Raw genomic sequence first — 15,262 nt, forward strand, 5'->3', positions numbered from 1 at the left:
CCCAATCACCAAGCAAAGGCGAGTACCGGAAACGATCTAGCAGCCATGTTATTTGTAAACATTTTTCTTTTAAGGATTATTAGCTGAAGAAAACTGTATCTGTAGGCTCTGTAACAACGTAGTTGAAGATGGGTGCATTAAGAAATGCCAATCCAGTTTTAATATCCATACGGACCGGCATCCATTGAGTGACTATCACTCCTTAGTGGGTAATGTGTTAAATAAAACAGATTGTTGGGTATGCTCTCAAGTACCTCAAGGTCATAGCAAAATCAGGGCTAGTACCATTTCCTTTAACGATAGGGGAGGTACTTGAGCTAAAGGGTGGGAGACCGGTGGACCGGAGGTTTAATATCTCCAGCCCTCCTAGTTTGAAGCTCCACCAATACCACGTGGATAGGTCCCTATTATGTTTTAACATCTCCAATCCCAGAAAGCCGGGAAATTGGGAAGTATCATGGAGTAACCACACCATGACCTTTTCACATTGAGCAGATAGAATGCCTACAGATACAGAGCTTGTACGCCACATAGCCAGTAGAGGAAAATCTTTCCGGTATAGGTACACCTTAGGAAATAGGATTACGAGAGTTGGAGAAGTATCACCAGGATACTGTGCACATATCGTACAACCTGATACGTGTACTAAGCAGATGGAAGAATTAGGGTCAGGAGATTTCACATGGAAGGTGTGTAATATGGTTATGTCCTACTCCGTCCCATATGTTCTCCCCGATGATGCATATTTCATATGCGGGAGAAAGGCGTACAAGTGGCTTGCCCCAAACTCTGAAGGATTGTGTTATATTGGAAAAGTATTGCCTGAAGTAATGACTGTAACACATGACAAAATGAAAGACATACACCGTGGTGCCCAAGCTCCTTATACTCACACTCATTACGAGCACCTTGTTAAAAGACAACTGTCAGAAAGGTTAGAGCATCCGGCCTCTGATCTGATCCATGAATCCACCGGGATTCAGGTTCTGGTGGCGTTAGATTTCACTCGCACCGCTCGAGGAGTGATGAATTATAGATACATTTCCGCACTCGCCAATTTGTTAGATAATATCACTGAAATGTATGATGACACGTTTAGATACACTGGAAGAGAACTTCAAGCTTATAAAACAGAACTGGTACAGCATAGAATGGTTCTTAATTACCTCACAGCAGTGACAGGCGGATATTGTGTCACACTGGCAACACAATACGGTGTGAAATGTTGCACATATATTACGAATAGCACCGAGGATCCAGTAGAGGTCATAGACCAAAAGATGGACGATATTCTCCAATTAAAGTGGGAATTTCGCCGAAAACACAATCTCACTCTTGCTGCTGTAGGTAATGAGCTGACTGGTTGGGTGTCATGGTTGAACCCGCGAAATTGGTTCTCCGGTTTGGGAGACTGGGCTCAAGGAGTCATAATGGATGTTGGGAAGTTTCTACTATGTATCTTAGGTGTTGTTATATCGATTGGATTGATATTTAGATGCGGGCAGGCTTTAATGAGGTGCAAACAAAGTACCAGAGTGATGAGTTTGAGGAGTGAGGAAACTGTAATTAATCTGGATTTGATTTACGACCCAACGATAGAAACAATGATGTGATGAAAATGCGATTATACGGTCCGTTTCTTTCACCTGTTTTTCTGGTTTTTCTCCAAGATAACAAGACCCCCTTGGACGAGGAAGTTGATGAGACGCTATACAGACAACGGATGGACCAAAGAAGGAGTTTTGACCACTTGAGATATGGACATTTGATGAACTTTGCCATGGATCCCCAGTTTCCCTAGAATTCTTAAAATTACGCTAGCCCAACATTTTTTTGTAAATCTAATGGCATTGACAAAGCTTATTGCTCACGCCTAATGAGCAAAACAGCGCAAAGAAGACGACTTTCAACTGATACCGAACAAAACTTCAACCGACAGATGTACATTAACCTGACATAGAATACCACCGCATTTACCGTAATTATGTCTTTTCTTCATTTCTACAACCCTCAGGTAATGACACACATAGTATAGGGAATACAGGCACAGATATCAGCAATCACATATTCCCCCATTCATGTATCATCAACTAAAATGTGCTTCCCCATTTTGTTACAACTGAAAGCCGAAATGAGCTCGGTAGAGTTTGACAGCCCATCCACAGACCCTTAATACGGGATAAGAAGGAATTCAAATGTATACTTCGCAATACCTCGAAGCTTGATTTACAACACATACGGCACGATGATACATGACCCCCCAAACATGGACTCATACACACATGCTTCTGCTATCTCACTAGGTCATACCCTCTTCCCACCTACTCCTCTCTCCTCCCTTACCCAACCATGAAAATGAATTAACCCCTGACATATATTTTTCTCCTTTTGAAATGTTTTCAGGAAGTGGCAGTTATTATTGACTGCCAAAGGGTGGACTGTCAAAGTCAGAAAAATATCTCTATGCACACTGCCATATTTGCACCTCACACTGGTCCGCGCTGCGCATGCGTGCGCTCTCCCGTGAAGGCGCATACCCGCAGTTGCGTGCACCCGCTGGTGCACGGTATGCGTATTTACGGTAAAGTTTGTGTAGTCGTAGCGTGCGACTCAATCGTTACATATTTTCAGTAATAATGTATTTTGTAGATCATGGTCCCTTTGATAGATTCTGAAAGTTTGGTTAATATAGAATGTTTATGAACAGAGGAATCCCTCTTTGTTTGATACGAAGGGTCAGACAGGAGTAATACAGTGATGTTTAGTATCCATCGGAAGAATATTTAATTAGAAATATTCCGGTGTTGGTTTGAAGCAGATCAATCGCTCGTGCGAATAGTTATGGACATAAGAAGTTTATGAACATTTACTTTATTTGCACTTTATTACCCATGCGGCGGGAAACCCAGTTTCCCTCCCACCTGAGCAGTTGGAAATAGTCACAGCCCACCTGTATGAATCAACCTATGACCTTTTGTTATAATGCGAAGCCGAATTCCTGTGTCCAATGAACAATGAGATTGTAGGGACCATTGAATTGTATTGTGTGTGGGGCATAAATAGCGGGCCGACCATATCCAACTTCACTCTCTTCAACGGTTCTCATTGCTGATAATCGGGAGCTGGATATCGAGGCGCATGCGATCGTTCCCCTTGTGCGTAAGTTCTCTCCGTAATCATACTGTCTTACTGTGAGCCATTTCTCTCTCTCCCTCTCTTCTCTTTCTCTCGTATTTTTCCTTGATTAGACTTGAATTGTATTGTATTGTATTTCCCGTGTAGTTATCTGGTTAGTTGGTTTATGTTATATTGTAGTGTATGCTTTGTACTGTGATTCCTTTTGCAAGTATAATAGTCATAATACACATAATAGGTTTCGGACCCTAAGCCCAGGTATCTGTGTATTCTTTATAGTGTTAAGTACTCCCTGAGCATCGGTGACACTCAAGCAGCTTTGTAGTTAATCAGGTTACACAAGGTTGCACTTACACTTTGTCTCTACATTAAGGTTTGCTGTGTATTTCATTGCTAAAGGTATAGATATAAAGGTTTAACGTTGTGAGCGTCTGCATCGCTGGTGATCTCCTCGTGGTCCCGAGCGCCGCTACGCTATAGCGAATCATTACGATAGTCAACAGCCAATAACGTGTCTGCCTGTGATCTCTTGGCCGTGAGTGAACGTGACGCTTGAGCGTCTAGATCACGGCTAAGCGATCGATACGCAACTAGCGTACCCTTACGGTACTACATACGTAAATAGCGTACATTGTTCTTAGACCTCATAAAGGGTTTTATATACGATAAATATTCAGCTTTATCAGTAATGTGATTGACAGGAAATGGGTGTTACTGGGCGGAAACACAGCGTTTCAGGGGCGTGTGGCTGAAAACGCTACCGTTTCCGGAAAAAACGCAGGAGTGGCCGGAGAAACGGTGGGAGTGCCTGGGCGAACGCTGGGTGTGTTTGTGACGTCAACCAGGAACGACAAGCACTGAACTGATCGCACAGGCAGAGTAAGTCTGAAGCTACTCTGAAACTGCTAAGTAGTTAGTAATCGCAATATTGCGAATACATCGGTCGCAATTTTAAGAAGCTAAGATTCACTCCCAGTAGGCGGCGGCTTAGCGTGTGTAACTCTGCTAAATTCGCCTTGCGACCGATCAACTCGGAATGAGGGCCCGTATACTAGAATGTGCACACTATCTGCAGGATCCCTGAGAATAGCTAGTGCAAACAGGACACCCAAGGGGAAGATTCTCAAGTTCTCAACACATCCTGGCCCTAGTGGGGAAAGGATACAGCCTGAGAATCCTTTGTGGGAAGCTGCCGTCTCTTGTCTGGAGATTCCCGCTCTTTTTCCTCATGAGAGGAGGGAAATTTACCTCAGCATTCTTCCCCTTAACATGTGTACCCTTGTGTCAGGGACAGATGAGTCATCAGTGATATGCAAATCATCTTTTATTCCAATAATCATATATTGAATATCTTTTAGCTCTCTTGGCTGTAACTTTGCATTATCGTAGTCGACAGTGGAGTTAAACTCCGTGTCGATACTTTGTTATTTTGGATAGTGAACATAGAGAGACTCTGAAGGACTCTGTGACATAGGGACAGACCAGGGTAGATTTCCTTTCTGTTCCCTAACCTTTTGTGCAATAATTTTACCTCAGCACTTACACATATCCAAACAGGTGTCGGCGTTGTCGACGGAGACACCCTCCCACACACATATCCGCTCTATCACCTCCTTAGAGGAGCCTTTTACCTCAGACATGTCGACACGCGCGTACCGACACACCACACACACAGGGGATGCTCTATTTGAAGACAGTTCCCCCACCAGGCCCTTTGGAGAGACAGAGAGAGAGTATGCCAGCACACACCACAGCGCTATATAATACAGGGATGTACACTATACTGAGTGATTTTTCCCCTATAGCAGCTTATATACACAGTTTTTCGCCTAAATTTAGGTGCCCCCCCTCTCTTTTTTACCCTTTGTGTACCAGGATACTGCAGTGGAGAGCCTGGGGAGCTTCCTTCCAGCTGAGCTGTGAAGAGAAAATGGCGCCGGTGTGCTGAGGAAGAAGGCCCGGCCCCCTCAGCGGCGGGCTTCTGTCCTTTTATGTACTTTAATGGCGGGGGTTAATGCACATATACAGTTTATCAGACTGTATTATGTGCTTTTCGCCAAGTAAGGTAATCTAATTGCTGCCCAGGGCGCCCCCCCCCCCCCCCCAGCGCCCTGCACCCATCAGTGACCGGAGTGTGTGGTGTGCTAAGGGAGCAATGGCGCACAGCTGCAGTGCTGTGCGCTACCTTAATGAAGACCGGAGTCTTCAGCCGCCGATTTTCAACTTCTCTTCGTTCTTCTGGCTCTGCAAGGGGGACGGCAGCGCGGCTTCGGGACCGGACGACCGAGGACTGGGCCTGTGTTCGATCCCTCTGGAGCTAATGGTGTCCAGTAGCCTTAGAAGCCCAAGCTAGCTGCAAGCAGGTAGGTTCGCTTCTCTCCCCTCAGTCCCACGTAGCAGTGAGTCTGTTGCCAGCAGATCTCACAGAAAATAAAAAACCTAACAAATACTTTCTTTTCTAGGAAGCTCAGGAGGCTCTGGCCGGGCACAGATACTAACTGAGGTCTGGAGGAGGGGCATAGAGGGAGGAGCCAGTGCACACCAGATATAGTACCTAATCTTTCTTTTAAGAGTGCCCAGTCTCCTGCGGAGCCCGTCTATACCCCATGGTCCTTACGGAGTACCCAGCATCCACTAGGACGTCAGAGAAAAAGGGTTATGTTATGTGGCATCCGTTGAGTGATGCTCGATTGTTGTTCATACTGTTAACTGGGTATGTTATCACAAGTTATACGGTGTGATTGGTGTGGCTGGTATGAGTCTTACCCTGGATTCCAAAATCCTTTCCTTGTAATGTCAGCTCTTCCGGGCACAGTTTCCTTAACTGAGGTCTGGAGGAGGGGCATAGAGGGAGGAGCCAGTGCACACCTGTAGTACTAAATCTTTCTTAGAGTGCCCAGTCTCCTGCGGAGACCGTCTATTCCCCATGGTCCTTACGGAGTCACCAGCATCCACTACGGACTACGAGAAATAGATTTACCGGTGAGTAAAATCTTATTTTACGCAGTACGGCAGGCATTGTCCCCTTTTTACACAGTACAGCAGGCATTGTCCCCTTTTTACACAGTACGGAAGGCATTGTCCCCTTTTTACACAGTACGGCAGGCATTGCAGCAGGTATTGTCCCCTTTTCTCTAACGTCCTAGTGGATGCTGGGGACTCTAAGAAAGAATTAGGACTACTGGTGTGCACTGGCTCCTCCCTCTATGCCCCTCCTCTAGACCTCAGTTAGAATCTGTGCCCGGAAGGAGCTGGGTGCATTTTAGTGAGCTCTCCTGAGCTTGCTAATAAGAAAGTATTTTGTTAGGTTTTTTATTTTCAGAGAGATCTGCTGGCAACAGACTCTCTGCTACGTGGGACTGAGGGGAGAGAAGCAAACCTACTAACTGCGGCTAGTTTGCGCTTCGTAGGCTACTGGACACCATTAGCTCCAGAGGGTTCGAACACAGGATCTTTACCTTGGTCGTCCGTTCCCGGAGCCGCTCCGCCGTCCCCCTCGCAGAGCCAGAAGACAGAAGCCGGCGGGTGAAGCAAGAAGACGTAAAAATCGGCGGCAGAAGACTCCTGTCTTCATATGAGGTAGCGCACAGCACTGCAGCTGTGCGCCATTGCGCGCACACTAACCCACACACTCCGGTCACTGTAGGGTGCAGGGCGCAGGGGGGGGGGGGGGGGGGGGGGGGCGCCCTGTGCAGCAATTGGGTACCTCCTGGCAAAATAGGGCATATATACAGCTGGGCACTGTAATATGCATGAGCCCCCGCCATTATTTTTACGCAAAATCGCGGGACAGAAGCCCGCCGCTGAGGGGGCGGGGCTTCTTCCTCAGCACTCACCAGCGCCATTTTCTCTCCACAGCTCAGCTGGGAGGAAGCTCCCCAGGCTCTCCCCTGCAGAAGCACGATAGAAGGGGGTGAAAAGAGAGGGGGGGGGGGCACATAAATTTGGCGTAAAAACAATATATACAGCAGCTACTGGGTTAACACTACGTTACTGTGTGATTCCTGGGTCATATAGCGCTGGGGTGTGTGCTGGCATACTCTCTCTATGGGGTATATGCAATAGCGGGCGAATCGCGTCATTTAATCCGCCCCTGTAAAATTCGCCCGCACTCGCCAGCCGCAGCCCTGTCGCCGGGACCCTGAATTCACCATATGCAATATAAAACGAATTCGACCCACCCTCAGGCGGATAACGGCCAATCGGCGAGTAGTGGGCGTCCAGAATTTGCCTTCCCGCCGAAAGCAGCCCTTTATTAGGGCTTGTTTGCTGCGTGCTCTGCAGCCATTTTGTGAACCTGCAGAGAGGTGTGAGGAGGTGCAGAGCTAGCAATTTGGTTGTTTGCTGTGGATATCGTTTGGACACCCCAGCAGGCTTTATTCCAGGACAGTCAGGAGGATTCCTGTTACCCCGGAGGAGAGCCATTTTAGGAGCTTTTACAACATTTGTAGGTAAGACTAAGTACCACATGTGTGTCTGGTGTTGCATGTATGTGTTTGTGTAGTGGGGGTTGCCATGAGGTGTACATGGGGTGTTTGTGTATGTGTGCATGTGTGCAGGTATGTGTATAGCCCCTTGCTTGTGTTGCTGCATTTTTTGGGGGAGACTTGTGTTTTGGGGTAGTTTTTCACGTTTTTTTTTTATTCTTTAAATTACTTTTTGGGTCTTCTATTAGCATTGGTGTACCTCCTGAGTGTGCTGGGATGTTTTTTGGCCATTTTGGGGTGATTTGGAGCAAGCTTGGTCGACAGCCTGGTCGACATGTGCTGTGGACTGTTTGGCAAACATGTGTTTTCCCTCCTCATTTAGCATTGGTGTACCTCCTGGGTGTGCTGGGATGCTTTCTGGCCATTTTGGGGTGATTTAGAGCAAGTTTGGTCGACAGCCTGGTCGACATGTGCTGTGGACTGTTTGGCAAACATGTGTTTTCCCTCCTAATTTAGCATTGGTGTACCTCCTGAATGTGCTGGGATGCTTTCTGGCCATTTTGGGGTGATTTGGAGCAAGTTTGGTCGACAGCCTGGTCGACATGTGCTGTGGACTGTTTGGCAAACATGTGTTTTCCCTCCTCATTTAGCATTGGTGTACCTCCTGAGTGTGCTGGGATGCTTTCTGGCCATTTTGGGGTGATTTGGAGCAGGTTTGGTCGACAGTCTGGTCGACATGTGCTGTCGGCTGTTTGGCAAACATGTGTTTTCCCTCCTCATTTAGCATTGGTGTACCTCCTGAGTGTGCTGGGGTGCTTTCTGGCCAGTTTGGGGTGATTTGGAGCAAGTTTGGTCGACAGTCTGGTCGACATGTGCTGTGGACTGTTTGGCAAACATGTGTTTTCCCTCCTCATTTAGCATTGGTGTACCTCCTGAGTGTGCTGGGATGCTTTCTGGCCATTTTGGGGTGATTTGGAGCAAGTTTGGTCGACAGCCTGGTCGACATGTGCTGTGGACTGTTTGGCAAACATGTGTTTTCCCCCCTCATTTAGCATTGGTGTACCTCCTGAGTGTGCTGGGATGCTTTCTGGCCATTTTGGGGTGATTTGGAGCAAGTTTGGTCGACAGCCTGGTCGACATGTGCTGTGGACTGTTTGGCAAACATGTGTTTTCCCTCCTCATTTAGCATTGGTGTACCTCCTGAGTGTGCTGGGATGCTTTCTGGCCATTTTGGGGTGATTTGGAGCAAGTTTGGTCGACATGTGCTGTCGGTTGTTTGGCAAACATGTGTTTTCCCTCCTCATTTAGCATTGGTGTACCTCCTGAGTGTGCTGGGATGCTTTCTGGCCATTTTGGGGTGATTTGGAGCAAGTTTGGTCGACAGTCTGGTCGACATGTGCTGTCGGTTGTTTGGCAAACATGTGTTTTCCCTCCTAATTTAGCTGTGGTGTACCTCCTGAGTGTGCTGGGATGCTTTCTGGCCAGTTTGGGGTGATTTGGAGCAAGTTTGGTCGACAGTCTGGTCGACATGTGCTGTGGACTGTTTGGCAAACATGTGTTTTCCCTCCTCATTTAGCATTGGTGTACCTCCTGAGTGTGCTGGGATGCTTTCTGGCCATTTTGGAGTGATTTGGAGCAAGTTTGGTCGACAGTCTGGTCGACATGTGCTGTCGGCTGTTTGGCAAACATGTGTTTTCCCTCCTCATTTAGCATTGGTGTACCTCCTGAGTGTGCTGGGATGCTTTCTGGCCATTTTGGAGTGATTTGGAGCAAGTTTGGTCGACAGTCTGGTCGACATGTGCTGTCGGCTGTTTGGCAAACATGTGTTTTCCCTCCTAATTTAGCTGTGGTGTACCTCCTGAGTGTGCTGGGATGCTTTCTGGCCATTTTGGAGTGATTTGGAGCAAGTTTGGTCGACAGTCTGGTCGACATGTGCTGTCGGTTGTTTGGCAAACATGTGTTTTCCCTCCTAATTTAGCTGTGGTGTACCTCCTGAGTGTGCTGGGATGCTTTCTGGCCATTTTGGGGTGATTTGGAGCAAGTTTGGTCGACAGTCTGGTCGACATGTGCTGTCGGTTGTTTGGCAAACATGTGTTTTCCCTCCTAATTTAGCTGTGGTGTACCTCCTGAGTGTGCTGGGATGCTTTCTGGCTAGTTTGGGGTGATTTGGAGCAAGTTTGGTCGACAGTCTGGTCGACATGTGCTGTGGACTGTTTGGCAAACATGTGTTTTCCCTCCTCATTTAGCATTGGTGTACCTCCTGAGTGTGCTGGGATGCTTTCTGGCCATTTTGGAGTGATTTGGAGCAAGTTTGGTCGACAGTCTGGTCGACATGTGCTGTCGGCTGTTTGGCAAACATGTGTTTTCCCTCCTCATTTAGCATTGGTGTACCTCCTGAGTGTGCTGGGATGCTTTCTGGCCATTTTGGAGTGATTTGGAGCAAGTTTGGTCGACAGTCTGGTCGACATGTGCTGTCGGCTGTTTGGCAAACATGTGTTTTCCCTCCTAATTTAGCTGTGGTGTACCTCCTGAGTGTGCTGGGATGCTTTCTGGCCATTTTGGAGTGATTTGGAGCAAGTTTGGTCGACAGTCTGGTCGACATGTGCTGTCGGCTGTTTGGCAAACATGTGTTTTCCCTCCTAATTTAGCTGTGGTCTACCTCCTGAGTGTGCTGGGATGCTTTCTGGCCATTTTGTGTGGGTCAGCCATTTTGTGTGGGTCAGCCATTTTGTGTGGGTCAGCCATTTATACATGTATGTATGTTTATTTTATTTTTATTTTATTTTATAACAGAGATGTCAAAGGACAAGCAGACCCGATCCGCCCCTTCCCCCACCCCCTCGGATCTATCCCTGCATAGCAACGAGGAGTGGGAGCCAACCCAGGAGGCGGATACGACCGACCAGGCATGTAGTGACCAGCCGCGGTCGTCAAGGGCCCATGAGAAGTCCAAGAAAAAGCCTAGTAGAAAGGTACTAACCACACCTGCAGACACAAATAGCATCAAACTTTACCCACTGTAGTTTGTGCAATGCCATGCACACCTACTGGAATATGTGCGCAATGCCAGGGATACTGACACTCACAGGTACATACCGATCTTATTAAAAAAAAATTTATTTTTTTTTAATCCCTAAAGGCAAGAAGCCAGCCAGAGGAGCAGTCGGAGGAGGAAGCCTCTGGTGAAGATGCAGGACCGAAAAAGCCGCGTGGACCCAGATACACTGAGGCGGAAAACTGTACCCTAGTGGATTGCGTCGACAGGTCCTACGACGTTTTGTATGGACCAAGGGCACAGACAACAGCAGCTAGGACAAAGCGAATCATCTGGGAATCCATTGCGAGTCAAGTCACTGCAATATCTGGAAACCACCGGAGCACCAGAAATTGCTCGAAGCGGTACAGTGATTGCCGCAGACAGACCAAGAAGAAGATGGGGATTCAGCGCCGACATGAGACAGCTACGGGAGGTGGCCCGGCTCTCAACCTGAAGTGGCTATCCTGGGAGGATGTTATTAGAAGGCGCATGAACCCTGCCATGGTCGAAGGAGTTCGCGGAGGTGTGGACTCTAGCCGTCCTGCTGGCTTTCCCGAGGAGGAAGAACCGCCCAGAAGACGGAAGAAGGCGGGAGATAAGCCGTCCAAAAGGAGGCCTGATGGTAAGAATACATTCACATGAGCTGTACTTCCCTTTAAAATTTTTGTATGTGCTAATGTGCTTTTTTTTTTTTTTCCAGACAGGCCTGCCCAGAGGACATCGCCAGCGCACGGACCGTCACCTGTGCAGCAGGCATCAGCAGCAGCGCGCGGACCATCAACTGCGCCGCAAGCATCGCGAGCACACAGATCGTCACCTGTGCGCCACAGTTCGTCATCGCGCAGTTTGTCACCTGTGCACCAGACGACGTCAGCGCACAGACTATCACCTGTGCGCCAGACACCGTCGGCGACCACACCACAAGATGGGCGCCAAACTACAGCTCCTGCGCGCAGGCCATCACCAGATCGTCGTCTCTCCAGGAGCTCTGGGACTGTGACTGAAGAGCCTCAAGACACAACCCTTGTGGACCCATCACCCGATCTGTTTGAGTCTACAGGGTTAACAGACAAAACTTTTCTTGGGTTTGAGGACAGCCGTGCAGACGTATCCAGCCAGACCCTTGAAAAGTCTTCCGAAACGAGGACAAGTGGAGCTCCTGGAGCAGCGGCATCACAGGATGGAGAAGGTTTGTATTTATTTTGTGTGTGTGTGGGAGGGGGGGGGGGGGGGTCAGCAGTTGTGTAAAGTTTATTAACTTTCCCAAAAAAATTATTTTGCAAACAGTGGTGCCACGGACCAGCAGCGGACTAGCTTCGGGGATTGGTTCCTACTTCAGGCCGGATCTCCTACAGGAGTCGTCAGAGGATGACGAGGTGGAAGTGCAGGAGGCTCCAGTTGCTACATCCCTGTGTGAGTAAATTGAATTGTGAGCCTTTAAAAAAATGTATGATGAATGTGTATAATATTTTCTAATTTTCTTTTCAGCTGCCCAAATCCAAGTGGTGGCAGACATCCAGGAAGGGCAGAATCCCTCAACTGTTCAGAGGGTTCACACCCTGGCATCGGAGATTGGGACCCGCCAGGATACGTACACCAATGTCGTGGGAAGCAGACTGGACAACATTGAGAGGACAATGGAGAAGATGTCAAACAGTCTGCTTGAACTGCAGAAGACTCTTTCCGACAGCACGGCCACAATACTACAGGTCAGAATGCAAGATCATAGGGAGAATATGAACGTACTTCACGTTCTGGCCGAATCCATGACCCGGCTCGTGGACAACAGCTCATGTCTGGCAGAAAGCAATAAAAACATGTCGGAGAGTCATCGACACTCCTCATCCAGCCAACAGGTCATCGCAACCACACTGCAGATGATCTATGATAAGCTCCCAGGACCAGTTCATCAACACGCTGGTGATCCACCATATCCGCCGTCGCAAGCCACAAGGACGCCTCGTACCCTTCCTCAAGTCCCATCCCAGTACAGACAGTCACAGATGTACCAGGGATATACAGGGATGTACCCCACCCCCCAGATGCCTCCACCACCGGCCACACAGTCTTCAGCCGCATGGGCACAGAGGTCCAGTCAACATACTACCCAGCCTCCCAGGACATCGACGCCCTATCAGGGGGAAGAAGAGGATCCGGACAGACTTCCACCATAAACCCGGTCGTATTGTTTTATTTACTTATATGTTTTTCATGTATCCCTTTCTTCCCCTCCCATTAGTTTGTTTTTTTTCTTACTATTGTTTTCTGTGTTGGGCTTCCCCACCCGTGACCGGGTACTACCAAGGAGCTTTGTGTAGGCATACATGCGCGGGCATGTATGCGGGCGCGTGTGGTAACGGATGAAAGCTCCTTGTGGCTACATGTATGATGGGCCAAAGAGCTATTCTGATACCACTTTTTTCTTCCAAAAATCCTTTTTGTAATGGTGTATAGTTGGCTTTCATTGTGTGAATTTACTATTCACTAGTCTGTGTTTTTGACTTATTCATAGGATTGGTGGGGAAAAATGAAGTGGACGGCATAAGTTCGTGTTGTGCGTACCAAGGTGAGTAGAACCATGTTTCAATGTATCTATTCAAGAAACTTTGAACCGCATGCCTTTGTAGAACCACACAGTCCAGCAATGGGTCATGCTGGGCTGTGTTGTTCCACAAATGTTAGCGTTTCAAAGTGCAGACCACTGACGCCACTATTGCACTTTGAACCGCATGCCTTTGTAGAACCACACAGTCCAGCAATGGGTCATGCTGGGCTGTGTTGTTCCACAAATGTTAGCGTTTCAAAGTGCTGACCACTGACGCCACTATTTCACTTTGAACCGCATGCCTTTGTAGAACCACACAGTCCAGCAATGGGTCATGCTGGGCTGTGTTGTTCCACAAATGTTAGCGTTTCAAAGTGCTGACCACTGACGCCACTATTTCACTTTGAACCGCATGCCTTTGTAGAACCACACAGTCCAGCAATGGGTCATGCTGGGCTGTGTTGTTCCACAAATGTTAGCGTTTCAAAGTGCAGACCACTGACGCCACTATTGCACTTTGAACCGCATGCCTTTGTAGAACCACACAGTCCAGCAATGGGTCATGCTGGGCTGTGTTGTTCCACAAATGTTAGCGTTTCAAAGTGCTGACCACTGACGCCACTATTTCACTTTGAACCGCATGCCTTTGTAGAACCACACAGTCCAGCAATGGGTCATGCTGGACTGTGTTGTTCCACAAATGTTAGCGTTTCAAAGTGCTGACCACTGACGCCACTATTTCACTTTGAACCGCATGCCTTTGTAGAACCACACAGTCCAGCAATGGGTCATGCTGGGCTGTGTTGTTCCACAAATGTTAGCGTTTCAAAGTGCTGACCACTGACGCCACTATTTCACTTTGAACCGCATGCCTTTGTAGAACCACACAGTCCAGCAATGGGTCATGCTTGGCTGTGTTGTTCCACAAATGTTAGCATTTCAAAGTGCAGACCACTGACGCCACTATTTCACTTTGAACCGCATGCCTTTGTAGAACCACAGTCCAGCAATGGGTCATGCTGGGCTGTGTTGTTCCACAAATTTTAGCGTTTCAAAGTGCTGACCACTGACGCCACTATTTCACTTTGAACCGCATGCCTTTGTAGAACCACACAGTCCAGCAATGGGTCATGCTGGGCTGTGTTGTTCCACAAATGTTAGCGTTTCAAAGTGCAGACCACTGACGCCACTATTGCACTTTGAACCGCATGCCTTTGTAGAACCACACAGTCCAGCAATGGGTCATGCTGGGCTGTGTTGTTCCACAAATTTTCATTGAAAAGAAATGAACATGAATTTAGTGTGGCTTTACTTTAATATACTTTTTTTCTTTTCCCCACAGATATCTATATACACAAGAAAAGAATGTAAAGAAGAACAAACTACTTTTTTGTTTTAATTAACTTTCAAACTTTATTTAAAAAATAACATTTTTCTTCAATAAACTTTAAAAAATAGAAGTTTCCTGTGGTTTTTATTAAAATTTGTAATGCAGTTGAATTGTACGTAAGTAGATTGCCCAGGGAACATCAGGGGAACTGTGTCTCTTCACATCCACGCCACTTAGGAAGGATACACCGGAAGACCTGTGGAAGAGAACAGTATGAGCTTCCAGATATGGGTGATAGTGTCACCCTGGGACTGGAAAAAAGAGGTACATACAACAGTCCACACAACACAAGCGGGTTACAGCGGCCCAAATGCAACCCTCCTGCACTTGCATCACTACACATCCAAACATTCCCTGACTAGCATTGCTGTTTCAGGGAATGTTTGGATGTGCAGTCTTGCAAATGCCGGAGGGCTGCACTTTGGACATGTCGGGGTGATTTTGGACAAGGGAGTTTTGGGCAATACATCTCACCTGAGGGGGGGTTGTCTGCTACATGGCGGAGGGTCAGGTCCACATCACCAGTAGGTCGGCCATGGAACATCAGTTGAAATGTCGTGTCTCCTCACATCCACGCCACTTGGGAAGATACATCGCAGGACCTGTGGAAGAGAACAGTTTGAGCTTCCAGATATGGGTGATAGTGTCACCCTGGGACTGGAATAAAGAGGTACATACAACAGTCCACACAACACAAGCGGGTTACAGCGGCCCAAATGCAACCCTCC

General features: G+C 47.7%; 1 protein-coding gene across 1 annotated transcript; it reads left to right on the forward strand.

The window, feature by feature from the left end:
* The first annotated feature begins 7,369 nt into the window (after positions 1-7,369).
* Positions 7,370-14,528, forward strand: LOC134928558 (mucin-2-like). Its single transcript, XM_063924435.1, has 7 exons — positions 7,370-7,586; positions 10,356-10,534; positions 10,702-11,221; positions 11,300-11,788; positions 11,887-12,012; positions 12,088-13,165; positions 14,487-14,528. The coding sequence occupies exons 2-6, from the start codon at positions 10,358-10,360 to the stop codon at positions 12,771-12,773; spliced, it is 1,998 nt and encodes a 665-aa protein (XP_063780505.1). The 5' UTR covers positions 7,370-7,586; positions 10,356-10,357; the 3' UTR covers positions 12,774-13,165; positions 14,487-14,528.
* Positions 14,529-15,262: the final 734 nt, after the last annotated feature.

Source organism: Pseudophryne corroboree, chromosome 5 (assembly GCF_028390025.1).
Source record: "Pseudophryne corroboree isolate aPseCor3 chromosome 5, aPseCor3.hap2, whole genome shotgun sequence".
NCBI lineage: Eukaryota > Metazoa > Chordata > Amphibia > Anura > Myobatrachidae > Pseudophryne > Pseudophryne corroboree.

Excerpts from the sequence above, each read along its gene's own strand:
- LOC134928558 (XM_063924435.1), top strand. The coding sequence starts at position 10,358 with ATGTCAAAGGACAAGCAGACCCGATCCGCCCCTTCCCCCACCCCCTCG. Across the intron at positions 11,789-11,886 it reads GGCATCACAGGATGGAGAAG|TGGTGCCACGGACCAGCAGC; the intron begins GTTTGTATTTAT and ends TTTTGCAAACAG. Across the intron at positions 12,013-12,087 it reads TCCAGTTGCTACATCCCTGT|CTGCCCAAATCCAAGTGGTG; the intron begins GTGAGTAAATTG and ends TTTTCTTTTCAG.